The sequence below is a fragment of the Strigops habroptila genome, assembly GCF_004027225.2.
Source record: "Strigops habroptila isolate Jane chromosome 13 unlocalized genomic scaffold, bStrHab1.2.pri S16, whole genome shotgun sequence".
Lineage (NCBI taxonomy): Eukaryota > Metazoa > Chordata > Aves > Psittaciformes > Psittacidae > Strigops > Strigops habroptila.
In genome coordinates this window covers 3,158,282-3,183,818 of record NW_022651054.1, presented here as the reverse complement: position 1 = coordinate 3,183,818, position 25,537 = coordinate 3,158,282, and the positions used below count along the sequence as shown (strand labels likewise).

General features: G+C 44.4%; 2 protein-coding genes, 2 long non-coding RNA genes and 2 other non-coding genes across 6 annotated transcripts; 1 reads left to right on the top strand and 5 right to left on the bottom strand.

The window, feature by feature from the left end:
• Window positions 1–508: 508 nt before the first annotated feature.
• CCT6A (chaperonin containing TCP1 subunit 6A) lies at window positions 509–8,553 on the bottom strand. The gene is made up of 14 exons (XM_030472972.1): window positions 8,316–8,553; window positions 7,982–8,045; window positions 5,878–6,012; window positions 5,093–5,266; window positions 4,827–4,930; window positions 4,179–4,289; window positions 3,465–3,624; window positions 3,120–3,202; window positions 2,628–2,724; window positions 2,081–2,228; window positions 1,634–1,767; window positions 1,418–1,520; window positions 1,043–1,115; window positions 509–872 (listed from the first exon to the last, which is right to left on the bottom strand). The coding sequence occupies exons 1-14, from the start codon at window positions 8,447–8,449 to the stop codon at window positions 800–802; spliced, it is 1,593 nt and encodes a 530-aa protein (XP_030328832.1). The 5' UTR covers window positions 8,450–8,553; the 3' UTR covers window positions 509–799.
• On the bottom strand, window positions 4,416–4,547 carry LOC115602171. Its single transcript, XR_003989617.1, has one exon. It is a non-coding gene; the product is annotated as a small nucleolar RNA SNORA15 (small nucleolar RNA).
• On the bottom strand, window positions 5,382–5,513 carry LOC115602172. Its single transcript, XR_003989618.1, has one exon. It is a non-coding gene; the product is annotated as a small nucleolar RNA SNORA22 (small nucleolar RNA).
• Window positions 5,382–5,870, bottom strand: LOC115602160. Its single transcript, XR_003989609.1, has 2 exons — window positions 5,743–5,870; window positions 5,382–5,700 (listed from the first exon to the last, which is right to left on the bottom strand). It is a non-coding gene; the product is annotated as an uncharacterized LOC115602160 (long non-coding RNA).
• Window positions 8,554–17,473: 8,920 nt separating the features above from the next.
• On the top strand, window positions 17,474–23,350 carry PSPH (phosphoserine phosphatase). The gene is made up of 5 exons (XM_030472975.1): window positions 17,474–18,440; window positions 19,126–19,260; window positions 20,808–20,953; window positions 21,730–21,878; window positions 23,164–23,350. The coding sequence occupies exons 1-5, from the start codon at window positions 18,220–18,222 to the stop codon at window positions 23,272–23,274; spliced, it is 762 nt and encodes a 253-aa protein (XP_030328835.1). The 5' UTR covers window positions 17,474–18,219; the 3' UTR covers window positions 23,275–23,350.
• Window positions 19,305–20,921, bottom strand: LOC115602159. Its single transcript, XR_003989608.1, has 2 exons — window positions 20,784–20,921; window positions 19,305–19,730 (listed from the first exon to the last, which is right to left on the bottom strand). It is a non-coding gene; the product is annotated as an uncharacterized LOC115602159 (long non-coding RNA).
• Window positions 23,351–25,537: the final 2,187 nt, after the last annotated feature.

Here is a 25,537-nt window from a genome sequence, read left to right as displayed (position 1 = left end):
AAAGAGGTTAAGGTTAGTGTTTGTTAGTTAAGGTTGCTTTCATAGTCGTTCAGGCAGGGAAGCAGGGAAGCACAACCAGGATTAAATAAGATCATTTAGGAAGGCAGGAACCCGCTCCTCCCCTTTCCCCCAGCAGCCTGCCTGCACAGGCCCGAGCCGGTTTACAGCACTAGCTGTCCATAAATACTTTAACGTAGTAGTGTTAAAAACCAAGCACCACGTTGTAACAACATACATTGGGTCTTTCACCACTCCTCAAACCCAGTTAACTCACTCAGTTCCATTTGTAAGGAAGTACAAAGCTATGAAGTGATCAACTTAACTCAGTTTTACAAGGTAGTGACCACGCTTTTGAGCCAGGGCTCCCCCAGCAGCAGATCCTCCCCCTGTATTTTGACACTGCCCTTGAGAGCAAGAAACCAGAAGTCAAGGCCTGCACCTGCGTGAACCAAAATGTTCCCAACCTTGGCCTAAGGAAGGTGAAGTTTTAAATAACCCAAGACTCTAAAGCACAGAACATAACAGTTTATTGGGTAAAAAGAAAAGCAACTTCAGTTGTACACATCAGTGAAATGAAAAATAAATAACTTGATTTTTAGAGCCAAATGTTTGATCAAGTTGCGATTATTTTGAGTGGCCACATGTTTACCAAAGAGGGGCTGCCTGTGACAGCAGAGGAGCTTTTGTTGCTGGGACAATCCACCACAGCCAAGGAAAACGCATCTTTGGGTGGATTTCTTACAAACATTCCATGGGGCACTTCTGGAGCTGACCACCATCCCGCAATAACTGATCCAACTCAGCCTTTAAGAGAAGACAGTCCAGCTCGCATTATTTCATCCACCAAGAGAATGTTGCTAGCGATCTCCGTGCTAGAAATAGAACGAATAGTGTTAGAAGAGCCACTGGATAGAGTTCAAAGACAACTCAGCTTCATTTCCACCTTTCGAGACAGCTTCCCCTACGCAGGATCCCTCCATTCCATGTCATCAATGATCAAACACCCAGCGCTATTTGAAGTGAAAATAGTGTTAACATTTACCATGAATGAAGCAGTTGCTTTTTGACATTGTAATTATCCCAGATTCCAGCTGCTGCAGCGACCATTGGCTCACCTGCAAAAGAAGTACAATGGTCTTTAAATAACCAACTCTCAGAATTCAAAGACTCTCCCCTGTCTAACATGTGATATTGCTACATCCAACACAGTGTTACCGTGTGCTTTATCTTCACAACGAACTTAACACAATGCATTTAAGTACCCCAGTGTGCCAAGCCTGCAGCACCAGGACACCTGCACAGCTTTTTATGGGAAGAGGGATAGCTGTCTGCACTCAGAGCAACTTTATTCTTGATGTGGTTGATCCATGACAAGTTCTTACTAGAGCATCATTCCATTATTTGAGGAAGTTCTTACCAGTGTTCAGATCAACCCCAGTGAGCTGCCCCGACTCTGCATGCTCCGTCTGAACCTTCACTAGCGTTTCCTGGGGATCATACCCAGCGTTCTGAGCGAGAACCTGCAAGAGAACAGACACATTAATTCATGTTGTTAATTAAAAGAGACCTCCAGCAGGAAAAGCAATGGGTCTTGGCATGCTTTAAAGCCACTTTATTCAGGAGTTCCTTGTACCTTAGGAACGATGAGCAGAGCATCAGCAAAAGCCTGAACTCCAAGCTGGACTCTTCCTTTTACATTAGGTTTATGCTTAAGGAGAGCATTAGCTACTGCCACTTCTAGTGCACCTGCTCCCGGAACCACACAGCCTGCAAGGGAAAACTCGACAGTGAGGCTTCACAATCAGCACCTATCCCAATTTAAACAGTTAATTTTCAGTGTAGTTTGATCTCTTCCTTTACCTTTTGAAAGACAGCTTGTGTCTGATCAGGTAAGTACTTACACAGTTAACTACTTGTAACTATGATAAGAACAGTAATGGTAATTCAAAGCACTTCACACCGAACTACACTGAGCTTGGTGTCTGACTGCATGAGATACCAATGAAACTGATAAAAAATTCACTGATTTCAAGGTTTCGACAGAAGATCCTTAATATCCCTAAACACAGCAGAGACTCACCATCCTCAATAGCGTTTTTAACAGCACGCAGACCATCTCTTACTGCATCCTTGATCTGTGTGAGCGTATGCTTATTTGGTCCCCTGATCAACAGGGTGACAGAGCGGGGGTTGTCACATTTCTCAATAAAGGTGTATTTCTCTTCACCCTGTGAAAAACCACAGGGTTACATATTCATGTCATATTTTGCTCAATGTATACACGTAGTAAGAACAATTGAACACTTTCAGTTCTGCACTCAAAGCATTTCAGAAAGTGATGAGAAGCATAAGAACCTTATTTCTGTTTTCTCAACTTTACAGATATTAAAAGCACAATATGGAAATAACAGGAAAATACACCACAATAAGAGCAAACGTCCAGGTAGACGTTCACATACAAGTGGGACACTGGGATGTAAAATGCCACCAGCCTCTATTCATGTTCCAATAAAGCTATTAAAACATGTAAGAAAAATCCATGCACAGATGTATTAAGACAAAAGAAAAGGTGGCACCAAGTGAGGTGTATTTAACCTGCCTTCAGCTGAAAGCTGTGTCATACTCACCAACGTATACTCATACACGAGCCCTGCATGTCCCAGGCAGTCAAGAGTGAGATCATCCAAGGAATTCATGGCAGTACCACCACATGCAAGGGTCAATCTGAGAAAGAATGTGTACAGCTTAGCACTTGCTTTCTATTAAGTACTATCTGAAGTCACTAATGTGACAGCAGTACTTCAGCATGCAGAACACCACACTGCTTGGAGCAGTTTGCTTCTGTTCATGAAAGAGCTCTTCACAAAAACAAGCTTGTAGAATTAAGTCTCCTCTACAGGCATCTAGATGTGAAGAGTGACACAGCTCCAATTCCTGTATCACCCAGTGTGCTGAACTGACATCTCTACAAACTACCCTAAGTAACACCAGCAAGAGCTGGAGAGATTGAAATGGACTTTTTAGTGCACGTCCTTAAAAGCGGATTCAAGCCAGGCTTGACTCACTGCTCAGGTTTGGAAGAGCATGTTATTAACCCTCTCCTCTCCCCAGGAACTGACCTTTCCATGTTCCTCCTTTTAGCTCTCCGCAAAGCAACTATTCCTTCTTTTGCAAGTGCATCCAAGGAAACCGGGTCAATTCCCTAGAAATAAAGGAAGTGACCATCAGGAGAAAGAAAAAGCTAAACACACCCTCTTCCATTCTGACACTAATGAATAAGTTCTCCCTCAGGGCTTAAACATCTCCAGTAGGAACTGTATGCATAAATGCAAGAGTACATCAGCCTAAATTCAGCTATTTCTGTCTGCAGAATGGTACACAAAGGGAGTCAAATAGCACACGGCTGGGCAGGAGAGCCAGCATTTCAAATTCATTTTTCTAGTTAGTTATATCCTTCATCTCACCTTCTGGTTTATCACAATAAATCCTTTATCTGAATTGCCACAGACTCTTCTTTTGAAGTCTGTGATTTTTTTCACTCTGTCTTCAACGAACTTTCTTTCTGCTTTCACGAGCTTCTCTCTCTCTTCAGCACTTTTATAGAAGAATCCAGAGCTCACCTCTCTAAAGGAGGAAAAAAGCCCACAACAATAATGGAAAAGCAGTAAGAAAACTCTCCTCTATGCTGTAGAAATAAACTTACCAGTCCTTTCAGCAACATTCTAAACAAATCAATATAGAACAAACAAGACACTCCCCTGCCCCAGACCAGCATGCAGCATACAGCTGTTCCCACTCTCTGGTTCAGAGCTTTTCCATTGCAAGAAATAAGGCACACATTTGAAACTGAGCAAACTCCAAATTATGTATTTAGATGTTTCTCAGGAATATAAAATTATACCTAAAGAAGGTCTTCCATCTTTTTCTTCAATGAAATAACAAAACCAAAACCCCCTATGAAGCTCTGCCTCTCAAAGGTATTTTCTCAGCCACGAGCTTCCCCTTCCCAAAAGAGGACTGCAGAAGGAGCACTACCTCTTCCATTCCACCTTCTACACTACCTGCCTTGCTGTGGAAAAGCCTATGCAGTCTTCCTTCGTTCTTATTTAAGCACACCTTAACCAAGCTTCAAAAGACAGGAGCATTTTCTGCCCCTTACCTTGTTGCTGTGTACTTACGTTTTCTCATATTCTAGAGATACATTGCACGTAAGAACATAAGCATCTTCCATTCTTTTCTTCATGTCAGGATGACGAGCACCATGGTCCAAAACCAGCCCCCTAATCAGCCTGAAAGATTAGAAAGCATTTTGTGTGTCAACATACACATACAGGAGACACACATTTCATGGAAGTGCAGGCAAGTCAGAAAATGGACTCTCAAACACAAACTGCCTGTGTTGGGAGTTAACAACCATGTATTCCACTTCTAAAGGCATGCCCACTCATGTAAAAAGCATACCAGGCAGTGTGAAAAAGGAATTTATTCTGGCATAGTGTCTGACTGCATTAGCTACTGAGGAAAGCTAGTGCAGAATTCATCCATGCCTATGGAATTTCCAACTAGATGACTACAATCCAGTTTCCGTTCATCAAATGCTATTTTGTACTTGTAATGGACAGATACAAGCCTAAAGCATAACTGAGCTACAGACACTATGACTGAGAAAAGAAAGTATTTATTCAAGTTGTTGTGTAAAAGCTTAAGCCAGTGTTACTCTTTGCTATTCAAAAATCCAAGTTCTTCTAAAAAGAAAACAAAACCCCACACACTACTCAAAGATCAGGGCACCATTAAACTGAAGCTCAAGGATTCTCATTACTTACGTTGTGTCAGTTTCTGATTTGTGCTTCATCTCCATAATCTCTACCATATGGAGGTCAATAGGCTCATCTGGTTTTCTGATTATCAAAACAGAATCTACTATAGCCTGGAAGAGAGGGAAGGGGGAAAAAACCCCCAAGACAACCATTAGTCTTCCAAAGTGCAAGTTCACATCCTTCCATCCACCTCTCACTCAAGTAATAATCACAGCTCTGTAAAACCTGGGCCTCTTCATGCTAAAAGAGGCAGAAGACCCACAGAGACCTACCTCCGTTAGGATGTCAGCAAGCTCTGCATGAACTTTAGTACGGAGGGATGTTCTGGCAACATCCATAAGGGTCTCCCTGTCCATTTCCTTGGTTACTTTCACCTGCTCCAAAACTTCGAGTGCTTTTTCCTTTGCAATCTCAAATCCTTCTGCTACTATTCTAGGGTGTAAACCCTAGAACAAGGAAAGAAATGAAATCACTAGACAGCAGAAGACAAAATAGTACTTTCTCCTGAAATAGAACCTGCGGTTTCAACACTCCATGTCAAAACATCCTACAAAGACAAGAAAATGTACTGTCCTTCTGAATACATGTAAAAGGAATGCAAATCCTTCCAATGCAGAGGAAAAGTACAGATTCCTCTAGCACAGAATTGAAACCAAGGGAACTACAAAGCACACTTGGGTGTTCACTGTGCAGTACAAATGTCTATTCTGTAACTACAACATCTAAAATACCTACTATCATGGAAGAGCTCCTTGTTAACATAGAAATAAAAGCAGCATTTTAACTCACACAACACAGACAGAAGTAACAGCAGGTATCAGCCAAAACCTTATCAAAAGCTACAGTAACAATAATAAGTGGTTTTAGTTTTGAATAAGTCCTCCACTCCAGCTTTTCCCCCATTTTACAAGTTCTGTGATACACTCATTTTAAAGCAGAAACACAGATTCACTTTCATGTTCGACTTAAGAGTATTAAGCATCAAACAAAACAAGTTGAATGGTCTCAGATGAAGCTTATAACTTGTCCACCCACCAATGAAGTACTGCATACATACCTCAGAGATATAGAGGTCTGCCTGCTTTAGGAGCTCACCAATGATCAAGACATTTGAGGTGGTGCCATCTCCAGTGATGTCATCTTGTGCTGTTGCTGCTTTTGCTATCAAGGAGGCTGTAGGGTGTTGTATTTGCTAAACAAAAACAAGAAGCTGAGCAGTAAATCTTTCTGCACTGGTACAGGAAGCACATAATCTGCAATCAGCGAAACAAGATCTTTAAGAACTAGTTGATGTTTTCATGATTCATGTTAATTCAGCAGGTTCCAACAAGTAACACTAATCATTTTGACAATAAGTGGATTGAATTAAGCCATGTAACACTAATTCCCCCCTCACATTATGCATCTATACACAGAAATGTTGAGTGCTGAGGGCAAACTAGTCATCAACTCATGATTAGCCTGACAGAGCCCTTCTCTCCGTTAGGCAAAGGATGCACCATCACAACTGGACTGCTGCTGGCACTAAACCCAGCATGTTTAGAGCTAATTTAGGAATCCCTGCATGATCAGTGCTGTACATGTCCTCACTGGTTTGCTATTCCTTTGGCAGTTTATTTTACTTATGAAACTAAAGAACATTCAATTAGTTTGCTCTGCTGAGTAGTGCACTTGGTGTTCCAGTATGAGCATCATGCTTGCCCAGCCAGACTTCACAACCACCATGTGTGACCTGGAGTTACTTACAGAGAACACACACATCACTTAGCATCTCCTATGGTTGCCTGAAGATTATCTTAAAATAGGTTGAAGCCTATGAACCTACAGAAAGGTACCTACAGTTGAAAAGATTGGTGCTCAGTAATTATACTCGAGTCCTGGGCAGAAAGGACCTTAAAGCTCACCCAGTTCCAACCCCCTGCCACGGGCAGGGACACCTTCCACTAGAGCAGGTTGCTCCAAGCCCCTGTGTCCAACCTGGCCTTGAACACTGCCAGGGATGGGGCAGCCACAGCTTCTCTGGGCACCCTGTGCCAGTGCCTCAGCACTCTCATTGTGAAGAACTTCTTCCTAATATCTAATCTAGATCTCTGTTTAAACATTAATCCAAACCTCTGTTTAAAGCCATTCCCCCTTGTCCTGTCCCTACTTGCCCTTATAAAAAGCCCCTCTCCAGGTTTCTTACTGGCCCTTTTATACACTGGAGGTTACTCAGAGATCTCCCAGAGCCCTCTCTTCTTCAGGATGAACAAGCCCAACTCAGCCTGTCTCCCCACAGCAGAGGTCCTCCAGCCTCTGAGCATCTTCATGGCCTCCTCTGGACTCACTGGAGCAGGTCCACATACTTCTCATGTTGGGGGCCCCAGAGCTGAACACAGTAGTCCAGGTGGGTGAGCAGACAGAGCAAGATAGAATCCACTGGGACCATTTCTTCTGCCATTTAGCTTTTTATTATTATTTCCTTTAAAGTACTACCTCTAGTATGACAGAAGCAATTTAATAATTTTTTTTCCTGTCTCCCAGATCACTGTGTACATTAATTTCAACACTTCATGCTGAATTACAACAGCTAGCAGAGTGCAACACTCCACAGGCACTAAGAGGCCATGCTCAGCTGGAGGCACACTGCAACCCAGCAGCGCCAGGACCCACCGTGGGCCTGACCATGAGGCTGGCTCCCAGCATGTGAGACCCAATGCAGTGAGTGGCAGGACGGCATCATCCTCCTGTAATCTTCACCCCTATACACAGAGTGTATACTGTGATACACCTCCTGACTCAACATGCAAGAGGTCTGGGCTGCATCTGTCTCCTAGTTCTAAACACTTTCCAGGCCACGCACCCATGGCAAACTCCGCTGTCTTAAACCTGCTCAAGCAGCACCCAAGTATGCTTTCTGTAAGCAAAACATTAGACGACAGAAGTGCCAATAGCATTATTTTAACACGTTTCCTTTTAAACTGCCAAATTAGCACACAAACTTCATTCCACACCTATAAAGCTGCACCTACTTCTTCACCTTCCTCCCAAAGGGCACTGAGCCCTCTATGCACAGTGGTGCACACCACAGACACGCACGGGCTAATGCAGGACGCGGTGCCCCTCAGCCACAGGCACCCAAAGGCCATACCCAGGGTTCCCCCCCGCCAGCACCAGCTCACCATTTCCTGCAGCAGCACGTTGCCATCTTTGGTCAGCTTGATGTCCCCCGAGGCCGACACCAGCCTGCAGGAGACACGAGGCGGGTGAGCAGCTTCCCGGCCCAGTGCCCGTGCCCGCCCCAGCGGCCGCATCGCTCCCCCTCCATTCATCCCGCTCCGCCGGCCGTGCGGCCTCCGCCTTTGTTCCCCGCCATGCGGCGGCGGCAAGAGCGGCGCCTGGGCTCCCCCCGCCTCTCCCCTCACGCTTCTCCTCAGGCTCTAACGGCCGCCCGGAGGAACCTTCCCCCCCACCCCTCCCCAAACCCCAGCGGGAGGCGCGGGGGGGTTCCCTCACATCTTTATGGTGCCCTTAGGGCCCAGGTTGGTCCTCAGCACATCCTGGAGACCGCGGGCCGCGCTGATGTTCACCGCCAGCGCGGCCTGGGCGCGGGCCACCTCCGCTTTGGGGTTGAGGTTCTTCACCGCCATGGCCGCCGCACCACACCGCTCCGCGCTAGGCCAGGCCAGGCGGGGTAGACCTGGCCTCCCTCACCGCCCCTTCTAGAACACTCCGAGGCGCGCTCACGCCTATTGGCCCGCCGGCACGCCGGTCGCCTTCCTATTGGCTGCAGCGCCTGTCGCTCAAGCGGCGGCCCGGTCCCGCCCCGCCGCTGAGGCAGTCGGGAGGTGGGCGCGGTGGCTGACGGGGCTCCTGAGGGGGAGCGCCGGGAGGCGGCGGCTTTGAACGAGCACGGCCGGTCGTTAATGCCGCTCCTCATGTGACAGGGACCACCCCCCCCGGCAGGTTCGCGGAACTGTGAGAATAAATAATTAAACCTGGCGATTTAACTTTAGAGGGATAGAATTAATCGTTAAGCGGTCCGGATTAATAATCAAAGTGATTCTTGGTAAAAATTCAAGAGTTAATCAAACGTGTGGGAGAAAAACAGGAATATTGTGGCAGTCAGTGCAACGTTGATGGGTGCTGGAAGCGTTTGGCCTGTGTCCGTTAGGGCGCAGCCTGAAACGTTTGTGTGTTACTGGATTTGGGCTCCAAAATGGAGGAGAACTGAGAGTTTCCCTTGGGAAGAGAGCTCCTGCCGTGGTTCATAACACCCCGCAGGCACAGAGTGCTGCAAGTGTGGCTGCCAGCTTGGGCTTGTACCCTCAAACACCCGTCTGCCACCTCGGAGCAAGTGGCAATATCAGGCGAGACACAACATGCTTGTTATTTCGGGTATTGCGTAAAGAAGGTGCCTGCTCCTGCAATAACCATGGCCTGTGGTAGCAGAAGTGTGCCAGGGAGATCCAGGCGAAGTGGTTTTTGGTGTTAAAACTCCATCAGGGTGCTGACCCCCAGCAAACAGGAACCACTGGTACCCAGGATTTGGTACATCTTCATCCCCCAGGCGTGAGGGTGGTGCAGGGTAAATCTCATCCCGCTTGTTGCAGCAGGGATGCTCTGGATGCAGCCCTGGATGCTGGGTTTGGTGCTGAGCAGCAATGCGGTGAGCTGAAAACGTTTTCAAGCCGCTTCCAGTAGTAAAGTCTAAGCCTGCTGTTGGGTACAATGTTGTTTTGGGAGAGCTTGGCTGAAACGAGTGAGCCAATGTCAGGACAGGTTGTGGCTATAGGCTGGGAATCTGGTGAGGGAATTGGGTGAGGATCTCAGGTTCCTGGGTGAAACGCCATGCTGTGCAGGAGGACTGCCCTGCATGGCCGGGCAGACTGACTCAGATAGCTGCTAATACACTTGGGCTTCTGGTTTTAAACGTTTTAGATGGAGTTGGCATTTGAACATAACACAAGCTTAGAGCCCTTTCGTTTAGCTGAGCAGTGTATCTGTCTTGTGGAATATTTTTAGTGGCTGGGCTTTCTGTTCTGTTACTGTAAAGGTTAGAAATATACGTTCAACATTGCAAAATGCAGGAGATTATACTTGGCCTTTCATAATTGCCTCTGGAACCCCGTTTATGTTTAGTCTTCGCTTTTGTTGGGATGCTTCCAGCCTGCTGTAACACCGTAACACCAACCCAGCCCCAAAAGGCTGCAGACCTAATAGCTGAGGTTCCTAGATGCAATGCCTGGTTAAAACACCGGAATCGCCGCTCTACCCTCGATTCCATAGCTCCCAAGCCACACACAAATACTTTGCTCTTCTTGATTCCCTGGCTTGGAATGGTTTTGCCTCGATGCTCTCTCTCTGTCAGTAGAGGGCAGCCTTGTCAAACCCATCCGCATACCAGCGGGCACCTTGAATTGTACGTTTTCCTTGCTGCTGTTGTGACCCGTGTAGGTGATGTCCCGTGGAATTATCCATCCTAAACACCTGCGATGCGTGGGGCTGGCTGCTGGCAGTGCTGTGGCCATCGCCCCAGCAGGTTCGGGTTTGTGAGGGGAATTATTACTGTAGGAAAATAGAAGTTCTGGGAAAATTTACTTTGAATTTTAGATGGTTTTTTTGTGGGGAAAAAGCCATTTTCAAAGATATTCCAGTCCTCTGCTTTTTGTACAAATGGGGAGGATGTGTAGCAATGTACAAGGGTTAGGTCTGTGCTTGTATCGACTTTCATACATCCGCATGAGCTGTTCTTTTCACTCTTAAACATCCTTCTAAAGCTTCCAGAAAGACTTCTCTGTGTTTCTTTGCTGGATCTGAGAACAGCTATTTTATGGTAAAGTGACATTTCTCATTGGCATTTTCACATGAAATCCCCATTTTGCAGCATTTTTCAGACAACAGGACAAGCTTTCCTTCATTTTCAGTCTTAGCTGTAGTTGTTGAACTGTTCTGCATATTTGTTTTTAATGCTTAGTAAAAATACAGAGCAGATGCTCACCAGGCCTGAATTTTCCTTTGAAATCAATGGATTTACAACAAATTACACCAGATTAGAATCAAAATATTTAACTGAATTAAAACCAACGTGTCTGTTAATCTAAGCCAAGTAAAGGGAATATCCTTTATGAAATATTCAGCAGCAATTCTCTCAGTCAAATCATGCACTGCTTATCTTGGCAAAAAAACCCCTCCGAGATTCTCAGTAAAAGTTATTTTCTTTTATCTTTATCAAGATCTGTTTCTATTCAACCTTATTCACAGAAATGATTTCTAAATCCTCTTTAAAAACATCCTGCCCTGCCATGATAAACTAACAAACAGCACCAGGCTGAGCAGGGAACTGTGCCATCAGTTTTCCAGCAAAGGGGCTCGTTACCATCTTTTCCCAACACAAGAAGTCACTAATAGATGCTCATGGTGACAAATGGTCATGTAGTGAGACTGTCTGAAAAACCACAAAGGAAGAAGGACTTGGGGGTGTTGGTTGATGAGAAACTGAGCATGAGCTGGCTTCAGTGTGCACTCATAGCCAAGAAACCAACCGTATCCTGGGCTGCATCAAAAGAAGCGTGACCAGCAGGTCAAAGGAGGTGATCCTGCCCCTCTACTCTGCTCTTGTGTGACCTCACTTGGAGTATTGTGTGCAGTTGTGGTGTCCTCAACATAAAAAGGACATGGAGCTGTTGGAGCAAGTCCAGAGGAGGCCACGAGGATGATCAGGGACTGGAGCACCTCCTGCATGAAGACAGGCTGAGAACATTGGGGCTGTTCAGCCTGGAGAAGAGAAGCTGCGTGGAGACCTCAGAGCAGCTTCCAGTGTCTGAAGGGGGCTACAAGGATGCTGGGGAGGGACTCTTCATCAGGGACTATAGTGGTAGATCAAGGGGTAACGGGTTCAAACTTAAACAGGGGAAGTTTAGATTAGCTATAAGGAAGAAGTTCTTTACTGTGAGAGTGCTGAGGCACTGGAATGGGTTGCCCAAGGAAGAGGTGAATGCTCCATCCCTGGTGGTGTTCAAGGCCAGGTTGGACAGAGCCTTGGGCGACATGGTCTAGTGTGAGGTGTCCCTGCCCATGGCAGGGGGGTTGGAACTAGATGAGCTTAAGGTCCTTTCCAACCCTAACTCTTCTATGATTCTATGATTTTAAGACATGGGAGGAGAGGCACATGAAGCTATTGATTTTAATTAATGCATGTAATTTTGAGGGGTAATACTGCCAGAATGGCAAAAGAGATCATGCATAAAATGTGACTGGTGCACCCAGTGGTGCAGGACAGTCTTCCACGGTGGGAAGCAGTCATAAGACTCCCATCACAAGTGAATGAAAGAAGCTAAATCAGCTAAATCAGGCTTTCTTGACCTTGAACCAACCAACCAGCTTCATAGTTGGCAGTCTCCCATTTCCTAACTAATGTCCACAGCAATGTTCGAGGGAAGCTCTCCTGTGGGATACCAAACCACGGCACAGACAGGTTTTGTTGTTTTCCCATTGCTTTTGGGGAAACAAACCTGAGCCTTCCCATAAGCATAAGCTTAATTTTGCCTTCAAAGCTTATGATGAACGTTGATTTTTTGCATGTGTAACACTGCACGCTCTGATGCACCGACTGATAGCGTAAGCCAAAATGCGATAATGCAATCTTAACTCACAAACCCTTTCATCTCATCCACAGGGAAAAGAAACTGTGTCCCTGGCTGGTCTCTCAGAGAAACCCCCTGCTTGTCAGAGCCCTGCTCTGCTGGCACACAGCGAGGGGAGTTTGCCAAGACCCGTCCTGCGCCCCACGCTTGCGGCACAGCCTGGCTGCGGGCGGGCGGGCTCCCGGCCCTGGTGCTGTGCGGGGCCAAGCCGTGCCTCCCCAAGCCGGGAGCGCCCCAACCCGGGCCCGAGCGGCTCCTCCCCCGAGCAGGCAAGGTTACACCTCTCGTCCGTACGCCTGTCAGCGCACAGCTGGACTTCTCTGGTTACATGTGTGCAGCCTTTTAAAAAACACCCAGCCTGGCTTACTCAGCACATTATAAAAGAGTGATTGACAAAATGCGGCTTCCTTCCAGAGCAGCCCGTGCCGTTGTATTTCTGTGACTGAACGTCTCAGCTGATCCCTTCTTTTCTTGTGCAGTCAAGAGGTTTGCAGCAGCAGCAGCAGCCACGGCCAGTACAATACTGTAAGTCACCGGGAACGTTTTCTTCTCTCAGTTTGGAAGGGGTTGGCGTTTGGTGTAACACTGTATGTTTGTAGCATAGAAAACACAGAATAGCTTCTGCTGGGGCTGTGCCTGTGCTGCCCGGCAAGATGCAGCAGCGGTGTGGTGCCTGTTTTATAGCAGCAGCATGAATGAATGATGCAATCATGCAGGGGGGAAGCATCATCATTTTGTCAGGACAGGCAAGAGGGGATTGGAGAGTTGGGAGGCGTATGTCAACATCCATCAGGTTCCTTCTGCCCCTTTCAACTACTTTTTAAAAGGTGCTTAAATAAATTCAGTTAGGCACTGCTGTTCAGGTATTAGCGTAGAGCTGCGAACAGTTCATCTCTTGGCTTGCATACAGGTTTGAATTACTACCTTTAAAACTTGAACAGAAAACCAGGAAGTGTGAAGCAACCTCAATGAGGTTAAGGACTGAACTGTTCTATTCTCATGCTGAAACCCACAGAAACTCACAATTACAGATGGATGGGTTAAACTTTTAAATAGTAGTACTACTTGCAGGGGTATGAACATCAGTCACAACTTGCTTAAATATAACTAATCTTCTTAAACGTATCCTCTTTCCTCTGAAGCTTACAAAACATATTGCTAATACTGAATTAAACCTCAGCACAGAAAAGGTGTATCACTATATTACTCCCAATTTACAGACATAGAACTAGAAAAAATGAGGATTAAGTGGTTTGTTTAACACCATGGGAACACTTCCGTGTGCATCTTACAAGCAGTACCACTCCTGTAGTGGCAACAGGTCCTGAGAAAGGTTTCAAGAACTGTTTTCTCCAAATCTCTTACTCTAAGCAGCAGTTTCCCTTCCTTGCAACAGAAGCAGTTTAACGTGGTTGTGTTTCTGTTGATCTCACACACGTTCAGTACAGTGTTACTCTGCTGCGGGGCTGTACCTCAGAGTGTATCTCAGTGCTCACTCTCTTGTTAAATGGGAAAGTCAATCAGAATCAGAAACACCAGAAACTGTTTGCAAACCAGGATATTCCCGAGTGATCTGTTTCCACAGATATTTTAGTTAATATTTCATTAAGATTCACTTAATCTTCATTTTCACACAGCAATAAACATCAACATAATGCAAAGTATCAGTGTGGCAGCACTTCTGGGAGCTGAAACACACCACCACATGTAGTCACAATGACGATTTTGAGATCTCATCAAGATCTCATCAAAATACACCAGCCCCAGAACACCTGGAGTTCCAAGTACCATTTACTTGTTCCTTTTGCATTATAGATAGCAGATACCGTGGATGTTTCAGTTTTTCACAGTGCAGCAAGTGCCCTTCTTTGAAGGGACAGCAAACAGAAGATTTCAGTTGTTTTCCGTTGACATGTGGCCTTACATAATTCCTGTGCTTGCTTCTGTGACTCCTCCCTCTCTCTTACGAAATAGAACTATTTCTTGTGGAAAGGCCAGGGTTGGGGTTTTTTCCAAGGAGCCTAATGAAGTACTTCATAGCCTGGAGGCAATGAGATCTCATGGGAATTCCACTTTTCTCTCGTGATTTCCTTTTTCTCCATCTTTAGCTCAAGTTTCACCCTATTTCTCCCCTCTGTCAGTCTTTTCTTATGTCTTCTCTAGTCAATTCTTTGCCCATTGTTTCTTCCTTTCCCCATTCTCTTCTTATTTTCAGCTTTTCCCCACAATATTTGATTATCAAACCTGGTGCAATGTTTGCTGCTTGGATGCTTTTCCAGCATGGAAATAGGATAGGAATAGGTTACTTACCTGAAATTCAGTGGCAGAAAGATCAGAGATTTTCTGCCCATGTTTTTCTCATGGACTCATTATTTGTGGGAATTTCTTTTTTCTTACCACCTCATTAAAACATTGATGCATTTAAACAATCAGATGTCCTGTGTTTCAGAGTAATTAATCCCTGCCAACTGTAGAGGCCTATACCACTCCGGAATAAAAAATTGCCATTCCCTTACGCCAGCTGTTAGAGATTTATCCATAGGAGGGTTTTATACAGCTTCAGGTTTTTTTGCTCATGTTTCCAAATGAAAGCTCTCAGCTACACTTAGGGCTGGGGGGAAAAATATCACAAGTGGCTGAAATTGGCATGAGAATGGCATCTGCCAGCCTCTGAAGCTGCTGGTGACCACTGGAGCTCTGACAGCAAGGACAGAAGAACCTTACTTCACTCCAAGTGAGCCACCTTGAACTCCTGAAGTTCGATTTTCCCACCGGCAAGATTCCCTACAATAGCTGAAGCTTCCTTCATAGGTTTTTCTCTTTACTCCTGCATGAGCTTCTCTACTTCACAGTTCATCACAGGTGTGATGGTACCTTAGCCAAACCCAGGTCTGTGTTTTCCAGGACCCAGTGCCCAGCTATAGCAGAAAGTGGAAAGATTTTAGCAGGTCACAGGCCAAGGGAGACCAGGAACTACTGATGGTTTTTGCATTTCAAAACACAACCCTTCAAACTTGTCATTTTTAGGCACCATAAACCACAGCTTTAAAACTCTTCTGAAAGAGTTACAGCATGGAAGAAAGAGAGCACAGGGTCAATTCCAACCATTCCACAACTGGTATCCATAATTCTTCCATTAATTTGTCTATGTGTCCATCAAAGTCCACCACAACAGTGGTCTAGTCATTGTAAGGAGCATCCAGAAGGGAAAGGAGTATGAGAAATGTGGATACCAGAGAGAAGGAAAAGTGCATGTCTCTTCCTTCCTGCTCCCAATGCGTGTTTCCAGTGATAACATTTTTCTCAGAGAGATTAAAATTCTGATGTATCCAGAAATACATTTCAGGTTCTTCCCAAGAAATCACATCCCAGTGCAGTGTCCCCACACAGTGACATTGCATCATAATGTGGCAGTGTTGCAGTGCAGCCTCAGGTTAGTATGAGGCAATGGGATGGCTTTGCATAATAAGGAATGAGGGTTGGAACACTGTGACGCAGATGTCACCACAGTGATGCAACAAGTTTGTCCAGTCGAGCAAATCTCTAAGCTTGGCACCAAACCAATGGCTGAAGTTTTGGTGGATGTTAAAATGTCCAATAGGCTGGAAAGAATGAATGCCCTGCCACTTAAAATATGGTAGTGGATGTTTGGTTCCTTTTTGATTCCACTGCACAAATATATCTAGCAAATACTGTCAAGTCTTGCCCTGAAGTCAAAGCCCTCCTGCTCAGCAATCAAACTTTTCCACTGCAAATACAGACACAGTGCTGTGGAGCCAACGTCAAGTCAAGGCTAACACAAAGTATACCTGGAATTCACGTGTCACCTGTCCACTCACTGCCAACTGTTAGCTCAGAACCAGCCTCTTTATGTCCATGGCCACTTCAGAGAGAGAGGTGTCTCTGACATGCCATGCTGCTGGCATATGACTGTGTTTCTTACATGTATAGTGCAGTCTTTATAGAAAAATATAAACCCCCACATGCTCTCTGCAGCAAATCATTCTTTAGTGATGCTTCTAAGGCTGCATCAGAGTTTTACAGTATATGCATGCACAGAAACCTCTGATGCGCCAAGAGCAGAGACCTGTCAAACTATGGTTCAGCCCTTGCGCCTGCCCTTCCCAGAGGTGGGGTTTGTAAAAGCCCTTTTCTGGAGTATCTCCTCTTTGCTGCATAGCCACTCACCTTCCCTTGCAGCACAGCAGGGAGGTTGAGCCCAGGCTCTGTCCTACCTTCCCACACCTAAACTGAATGCACAGGAGAGAAGCGTGGGCTGGGTGATCCTCACACCTGCAATACAAACGAGCACTGAGGAAGCTACTGCGGCACCTCCTCAGCCTTGTGCAAAAGCCACAAGCCCACTTTGGTTACTACAGTAGTATGTTCAAACCTCAAGAATAGGTAGAATGACCCTCTGAGGGCTGTTTCGTGGCTGCTGTTGGATAGCTTTGCCTTTAATGTGACTTGCTCTCTCTGTTTCTTGCTATTTCGTATCACCCATTTGTTAAACAGAGATTATCTCTTACAAATATGGCTCTTAGCTGTTCACAACAGGTTTCACCACTTAGGTTTGGCAGCTTCATTTATAGACTTTTAGCTTTCAGTGAAGAATACTGGAGTATTCTCTTTTCTTCTTACCTGAACAGATCAAAGATGAGTGTGTGTTCTTGTGTTCTACACATTTTTGCAGTGATTATGGTTATTTGTCAGAAAGCCTTTTGTATCCCAATATTCACCATACAGTTACTAGTCATCAGAATAAACCCAAAGGTTCCTACTCCTGCTTTGACCAGTAACTATTTAGCTGTGATCTCTCAGTGAGCACACAGAAGTCACCTCAGGAAACAGCACTGGTGTTTACCATGTGTGATCCTTGGATGACTCCTGCCTGGCCATGAGCTGTAAAGTTCATCCAAAAAGGGCAAAAAATAGCTATTTGGGGGGAACTTGTGTGTGTGAGACCTCTCCCCATCAGAATTCACAATATATAGGAGAAAAATAAATGAACGGGGTAAAGTATTTCCTTACTTGATTAACATCTCATGCTTCTGACCTGCAGAAGTGCTCAACATATTGAAGAGGACAGATAAAAAAGGGAAGAAAATAAACTTTTGTCAGGCATTGTAATGGAAAAAGTTGGCATCGTGATGTGGTATCTTAATGGGTTGAGTGAAGTTCTCAAAGCCCGAGACTTTAATGGATTTTATAAAAGACTAATTCCCAATGCTAATGGCCAAATGCATTCATGGATGATGAAAATATTTAGTTTGTATTAATAAGGACATAGAAAAGAATCTAAACCTTCATGATTTAAGGACAACCACACACTGATAGGTTAAAGATAAATATGTCTACTGCAATCAAGCAAATCCTTAAGGGCTGGGTGTCTTTTACTATCTCCTGGGGCAACTAATTTGCCACACTAGACTGGGTCTGATGAGAAATCAAGATCTGATTGAGCAGTGAGGGCAAGATGAGACAGACAATTGCAAGTCCCACACAGCAGTTGGCAGTCAGATGGTTCAGCAAATGCCAAGTATTACAACCTTGAACCCCATGTGAACATCAATGGGCCGAGCCTGCAGAGAGCAAATCAGCAACTGACCAAAGCTCCACAGCCCACCTGTAACGTAAATTGAACATCAGTAGCCAGCAACAGCAGAGAGCAAATCAGCAACCGAGCCAGACCTCCACCACTGCTCCCCCTTTGATATAAGCTGCCCACCAGGCTGTGCTCATCCCTTCTTGCAAGAACCAGCTCAGTTGCACCAATGGCTCAAGACGGAGTGCAGTGCTGCCACTCAGAGAAAGACTTTATCTTGTCTCCTCACAGTAAGAAGGTTCCCAAAAGGATGGCATCCCTCTTGGAGATGAAAGAGATCTTCCGGAATGCTGATGCAGTGTGCTTTGACGTGGACAGTACAGTCATCAGGGAAGAAGGCATCGATGAGCTCGCGAAGTTCTGTGGAGTCGGAGATGCTGTCGCAGAGATGTAGGTGTATTTGCTGTTAACTTCATAGGAGTAGTGGTAAACAATGAGCATGGGTAAGGGTAATCTGGGACAATGAGTTTACAACAGGGATTAATTCTGCAATAGGAGATTATTATAATTTAAAAAAGACTTTAGGAATAATAAGTAGAATTAATGCATAAAATTGAATAACTTCTTTTGGAACTGTGAAGCCACTCAACAAAACTATATTGATAAACTCTCTAATGTATATTTCTCTGATAGACTGAAGATCAGCCCTCAGCATTAAACTTGGATAAGCACTAGGGAACTGTATTCTGAGACAAGTGGAGGGGGGACAACTGTCTTACGACTTCTCTGAGGCTGATGTTGTTTCCATTGATGCTTGTAGCAAAAGTTCTGCTAAATTCAGAGAACAGCACCTCAGCTGCAGTTCAGGAATCCTGGTCCCAGTGGCTCGTATGCACTTATAGAGAGAATGAAGCAGTTTTCCCTTGCCTCTCTGGTTCTCACAAGAGGTCTGAGCTGTGGAGATCTTCTCCCAGTGGTTGTTACCAGTCTTTTCAGCGTACCAATGTTCTGTGCAGTATCATCTAGAACCTGTGGTCTCTGGCCTTGTTCCTTGTCATGCTTCTTTAACTAACTGTTCTTGGGAGAAACCTCAACTGAAGTGTCACTGATCTGCTTTCTTTGGATCACAATTTAGGACCCGCAGAGCTATGGGTGGCACTGTGACATTCAAAGCAGCTTTAACAGCACGACTCGGTCTCATACGTCCCTCCTACGAGCAAGTGCAGAAGCTAATATCGGACAACCCACCTCAGCTAACACCGGGAATACGGTAAGGACAATTTCAAATGAGCTCACAAAAAAGTCTTCCAAAAGCACAGGGCATAAATCAATGTAATTTGGTGACATTAGTGAGGCTGTAAGACAACAGAGCTGGTTTAGGTTGCCTTCCTGCTCCATTTCCATGTTGTTTGTGTACAAAACTTGCATCAGGAGCTTATAATGGCTTGAGTCCATGTCAAGTGGCTGAGCATCCATGTAAAAAGAAAACTGCCTTAGGTATTACCTGTTGTTTTGGCTAGCAAGCTCAAATGCTGGCTTCAGGATTAAATGGCATGGAAAATAATCTGTTCAGTCAGGTCTGGTTTTTGATGGGTGATGGAGATTTAATACCCAGTATGAACTCCTGGCTTGGTCTGTTCTGCAGCTGCATTACCTCTCTCTTACACTTCCATGTGCAGTCACATCTCTGGACTCAGCTTAGGAAATCCATTGTTCAGAGCTACCCATGCACTGAAGTCCCTAAAAAAGTATTAAAAAGTCATTAAGGGGAAATAGACATATATGTGTGTATTCATCCATCTTTGGGTTTGGAATTAACTATTTAAACTGAAAAGTTTGGGGTTTTTTTTGTATTCAAATTGTTTCAAACAATTGAAAAGGATTTCTTTACTACAAAGCCTGGCCAGAGCTCAGTCTAAAATATTTTTAGCACATACAGTAGTTGGAGGTGGTAATTGGCTTGTGTTTTCTCCTTGAAATTAAGCACATGCTCAGCTTTTTCTGTAGAAGGCATAGCTAGAATGCAACTACAAAGAGAACATTGTTTTCTTGTTTAGAATCACATGATTTCCCTTTTCGTTCCTTCCCTTTCTTCCTCCTTTTCTGTGGAGCCTGCTTTAAGCCTTCGCTTTGCTTTTTAGTGTTTAGCATTTCTGCTGTTCCTGCTGCTTCCCCAGCTCAGCACTGCTGCACGCTGATCTTCCTGCTTATGAGCCAAAGCCCATAAAACTTTTAACTACCTTCGAGCCCTGTTGACATTAACTTGGTCCAAAAGCTGCTTCTTCTGATTCCTTTTCTGTTGCTGCTGCCCTCTTCTAAAGATGGCACCAATGTCTTGGGATCTGACTCCGACTTAGGAAATGTGTGCACTCTGCACACTTCCCAGCCCACTTCAGCACTGTGCTGCAGTGGCTTTCCCTCCCCATTCCCTACCTTTTTCCTGCATTGTGGATTCATTTTCTCGGTGTTGTTTTACTTCAGAAAAAACCATCTGAGCTGGATCTGCTCTCATTTGAACAAATGCAAACAGTATGAAAGTGTAAAGAAAACACTTCTAGGAAGTGCTTGTTTCTGAGCAACTAAACATCCATTTGTCTCTAGGTGAGATGGGTTTAACTCTTTTCAAGCAAGTGTATGCACAAACCCAAGGGAAAAAAGGAAAAGCTTTGGGCAGCAGAGATGGAAGCAGCACACATCTGAACTAAACTGGAATAACATTAAATAAGGACAGACTTGTTTAGGACAGATGTATTTTACCTTTCCTGTTATCCCTACGTGCTGCCAGGTACTCACACTTGTGATGCTCTTTCTCCTCAGGGAGCTGGTGAGCAGGCTTCATCAACGAGGGGTCCAGGTCTTCTTGGTCTCCGGAGGGTTTCAGAGCATTGTGGAGCACGTGGCCTTGCAGCTGAACATTCCTACAGCAAACGTCTTTGCCAACAGGCTCAAGTTTTACTTTAATGGTGAGAGTCTCATAAAGTCTCTTTTCTCTGCTCATTAATGCCACTTTTTTGGTTCAAACTGCCAGATATTGGGCTACGGATACTGCCCAGCCTACACCTCCTTGTTACCAATCCTGCTAGCTTCAAGTAGGAAAACTGCAAGACCTTATCAAAACATGAGTTAGGTCACTTTCTTATAAAATAGAGCTGTAGTTACTTTTTAATTGCAAGCTGTGGCAAAGGTAAAACACCTTACAGTTGCTGACAGCAGTTTCATTTTCTCTTGCTCCTTCAAGTTAAAAGAGCCTTTTACACTTACCTGCTTTCAGAGGCAAACTTCACTTTTGCTGACTTTGAGGTACGTGTGGAGACCGATGCACTTTAGTAGAGCTGCTCTGGTCTTTAAGCTAGTGTAATCAAGCAGAGCTATAGTTAGTGGGTTGTTTCTTACTCAGTCTTTCATACAGTCTATACCTCACACTAGATGCTGCTTTTGGAATGTTTACACCAGGGTGACTGGGAGTGGAGTTGTAACACCACCCATACAGGGTTTCTACTTTTGTCTTAGCATTTTGGGTCTTTAAATATATCCCCACTGAAGACTTGAGTAAAATCCTTGTCTTCACTAGGATTTTACCAGCTTACCTTCAATCACTTTTTTGGGATGCTGATATTGTGAGGCTTACAGGACTGCATGTAATTAGCCATTTCCTGAAGTAAAGATCATAGGCATATATCTTTGTTCATTTATAAGAGAAAATGCTGTGTGTCTAACTTGTCCTTCCACTGTGTTCTAGGAGAATATGCAGGGTTTGATGAAACACAACCAACAGCTGAATCAGGGGGGAAAGGAAAGGTTATTACTCATCTGAAGGAACAGTTCCACTTTAAGAAAGTAGTTATGATTGGAGATGGAGCTACAGACATGGAAGCCTGTCCCCCTGCTGTAAGTATTAAAGAATTGGAATTCTAAGTTTCTTTTGAGCAAATCCTTTTGGGGGGACATGGACAGATGAGAACTGTGGGTTGAATTCTTTATAGGACTTCAGGGAAGATCTTTAGCACATCCCACAGCCTAAAAGGGATCTGTGTGGGTAGTTTTCCTTTAGAAAGCCTGCATCATGCACTGGTTCATTTCTCTCAGTTCAATCTCAGTAAGTGTCATGCTCTAAGGCAGGATGCTGCTGGGTCTAGCAGGACTGTGTAACAGCCAAGTGACCTGTCTTAAATCAAGGTGATGTTATCACGTCCTGCCTTTCCCCTGTGTCCCCACAGTAAGTGCTCACTTCTGTGCAGAGGTCATACCCTGCCAAGGTCCTAGTTCTGAACACTGATTAACGGTGCTTAGCATGAAGGTCTGGCACAGCCCTGGTGCACATTTACCCGACACTGGCTTAGCAAGAGAGTTCATGTCACTGTACAGTGATGACACCTTTGAAGGTACCAGCCCTGACAGGGTGAAATAACAACAAAATTAATAGACAACTTTAATAAACGATCATTTTGCAGAGGAGATCTTAATTCCATCTCCCCTTAAGTGCCTTTTTATGTGTAAAAGCACCCCGACACCCCTTCTGAAGGACAGATATCCCAGTGCATGGAGATGCACAGGAGCAAACTGTGAGAGCTGCTGCCCTTACTGTTAAACGTCACCAAAGCTGCTCAGTGTGTGCTTCACGCTTTCTACCCAAAGGCAGACCAGCAGCAGTGGAAATTTTAAACACCCCACTTTCACTGCAGATGCTTGTCTAAGAGGTAGAAATGATGATTGTTCCTGGTTAATGATTGAAGCCATGGTTAATGTGTACTTCGGGTATCTATCAAATGAGGTAAACAGAGTTAAGGTAAACAGTATAGGGATAATTGAGAGATGCTTCGTGCACGTTGGGATGTTAACTCGTTCTTGAGTAGTGAGGCCTTATGCTGCATCACATGCCCATCAGATTTTTGGTAAAATCTCAGATCTGAACACTCCTGAAGCCACTGAAACACAACTTCCCTATTGGAACAAAACCCCAATCACCAAAGTGGTGCAAAATCCAATGTAATGAAGTTCTTGTTAATGAATTGGAAAAACGAACATGCAGAGTAAAGCAGGGAAAGAGGCAGGGAGGAATAGTGGCATTTTAAAATCTAGTCTTAAAATCAAACTGAATTGCTGAGAAGCTCCATTCCGTTCCCAGTACACGGGGCTGCAGTGATTTATGTGCCCATTCCTTCTGTTTTGCCAGGACTGTTTCATCGGATTTGGAGGAAACGTAATCAGAAAGCAAGTAAAGGAGAAAGCTAAATGGTACATCACTCACTTTGATGAACTGCTAAAAGAGCTGGAAGAGCGATAAATTATACACTAAAATAATATATTTAACAACTCTACATCCATTATACAATGCAATTAAACATTTATTTGTTTGCAAAGTTTTGTTCTGGATTCTGTAATGATTCTGGGGTTTGGGTACCTTCATCTCTGGCCTGAAACTCGTGCTGCAATTGGCATCATTCTACTCAAATCTTTTGTCATGCAAATGGTAAGATTTTTTAAATATCTTTTCCAAGATGGAAGAATCCAGTTGATTATCCACTCAGAGTGAAAAGCAAAGGCAGAAAATTATCAGTAAGTTAAAAATACCTTAATGGATTTGCCCCTCGTCAATACTGCTTATCCATTGCTTCAGAATCATTGACACTAATACCTCTATTTATTGTGGCTGGCAAAAGAATCATAGAATCACAGAATAGTTTGGGTTGGAAAGGACCTTAAGATCATCCAGTTCCAACCCCCTGCCATGGGCAGGGACGCCTCACACTGATCATGTTCCCCAACCTGGCCTTGAACACTGCCAGGGATGGAGCATTCACCACTTCTTTGGGCAGCCTGTGCCAGTGCCTCAGCAGCCTCACAGAAGAGGGGCCACAAACAAGAAGTTTAAATAATTAACAATAATATAGTCTAAAAGGAAAACAAAATGGTACTTTCCATTCCAAAGACTTTCAGAACTAGGTTGAACAGTGAAGAGACAGGTAGGAAACATTACAAAGTATCTCCGATTTCATTAAAACACATCTACAGGAGAACCTGAGATATCGTCTGTGACTCAACATCACTGAACTCCAAAATGGTGATTTTGTAAAATGGGAACACAGTTTACTTCACTGTTTTATTTATTTAACAACCCATCCCCATCAACCTGTAACTGGATGGAAGCTAATTCATCAACCTTTAAAAAAATGGTCTACTCATTAAGAAAACAGTGACACTTATTCTCTTCCTCTGCCTTAAGCGTGGATCAACCACCCTTGAACTGCTTGTGCCAAAAGTAAGCATGACCTGTTCTAAGGAGGTACTTCTCTGAGCTTCACCTAACAAATCCCAGTTTCTTAAGGATTTGCCTTTTGTGGCTGCAGTGTCTGCTCCAAGAGGGTCCTTATATAGAGCACGCTTAATAAATGCTTTTTGCCAGCAAGTTCCTGCCAACTCTTCTGAGTATGTCTTTTTAAGCAGCTTTGCTGACATGTTGTGGTACTTTTATTTCCCTGACTTAGATGAATCTCACCTCAGGTAATGTGAAAAGCTTTACTAACGTTAAAATGTATGTCACATCTTCCACTTTCTTCCATCCACCTAATACCATCACAGGAGAAAGATGCGTAGATATGACAAGATTTGTGCTGGAAAAAATCAATCTATGCAGGCTCCTATCTTCTGGGTGCTTACAAATAGTGCCAGTATTTTTCTGGGAATTGAAGATTAGGCTGAGTGTGCCAATTCTCTTTCATCCCACCACATATTTCATAGACAAGAAACAAGTGCTGTGCCCGCCTTCCAAAATCTCACAGTCTCCACAAGATAATCACAGGTTTGCACAACTTGCACTAGATTTCCTTCATTTAATGAGGTCAAATCAAGATGCTGTGAGAGCTCCTTGTTTGAGCATCACCCACAATTAAAGCAAATCCCAGTTCTGTCCATTCTGTGCCATCATCACAATGGATAGAGGGGAAAACAGTGTTAACAGAGCCCCAGGGAGTGAGGAATGGCAGCTCTCAGTGATGTCACCTAACATTTATGGTGACAAATATGAGGCAATAATCATTTGAAGTTACAACAGCACTTACATACTAGAGAAGTAGAAGGGTTAAAAGAAACAACTCCAGAAATACACTGCTTTTTGGAGCCAGGCAGACATATCAACAGCAGTACTGAGTATTCAAAGAACTCCACAAAGCCAAGGCAGACAATAGCTGGCAGGCAGCTCACAGAACGCTGCTGGGAGTATCAACCATGATCTCTTTTGAATTCTTCCTGAGAAAAACCTCAGCCAGCTCCGAGGGCAGCTCATGTACAATCATGCTTTTGTTTAGTCAAGACTGCATGAGTACGACAAGAATCAACTCTTCTGGCTCTCACTCAGTGTGTTCCTCTGCAATTCTACAGTTAGGAAGCACAAGTGTTGTCTGTTAGCTGCAAGTAAAACAATCTAACATCCAGCCCATCAGCTACAGGCCCTGATCTGACAAACACTGCGACATACTTTGCTATGTCATTTCACTAATGGCACAGTCAGAAGATCCTGCCCGGGCTCTGTGCCACAGAGATGTTAACAT

Bases quoted from the DNA above. Each gene is read 5' to 3' on its own strand.
- PSPH (XM_030472975.1), top strand. From the start codon at position 18,220: ATGGCTCAAGACGGAGTGCAGTGCTGCCACTCAGAGAAAGACTTTATC. The intron at 20,954-21,729 runs GTGAGAGTCTCA...ACTGTGTTCTAG, and splicing joins GCTCAAGTTTTACTTTAATG to GAGAATATGCAGGGTTTGAT. The intron at 21,879-23,163 runs GTAAGTATTAAA...CTGTTTTGCCAG, and splicing joins TGGAAGCCTGTCCCCCTGCT to GACTGTTTCATCGGATTTGG.
- CCT6A (XM_030472972.1), bottom strand. From the start codon at position 8,449: ATGGCGGTGAAGAACCTCAACCCCAAAGCGGAGGTGGCCCGCGCCCAG. The intron at 4,290-4,826 runs GTAAGTAATGAG...CTAATCTTTCAG, and splicing joins AAATCAGAAACTGACACAAC to GCTGATTAGGGGGCTGGTTT. The intron at 2,725-3,119 runs GTCAGTTCCTGG...ATTCTTTCTCAG, and splicing joins AAAAGGAGGAACATGGAAAG to ATTGACCCTTGCATGTGGTG.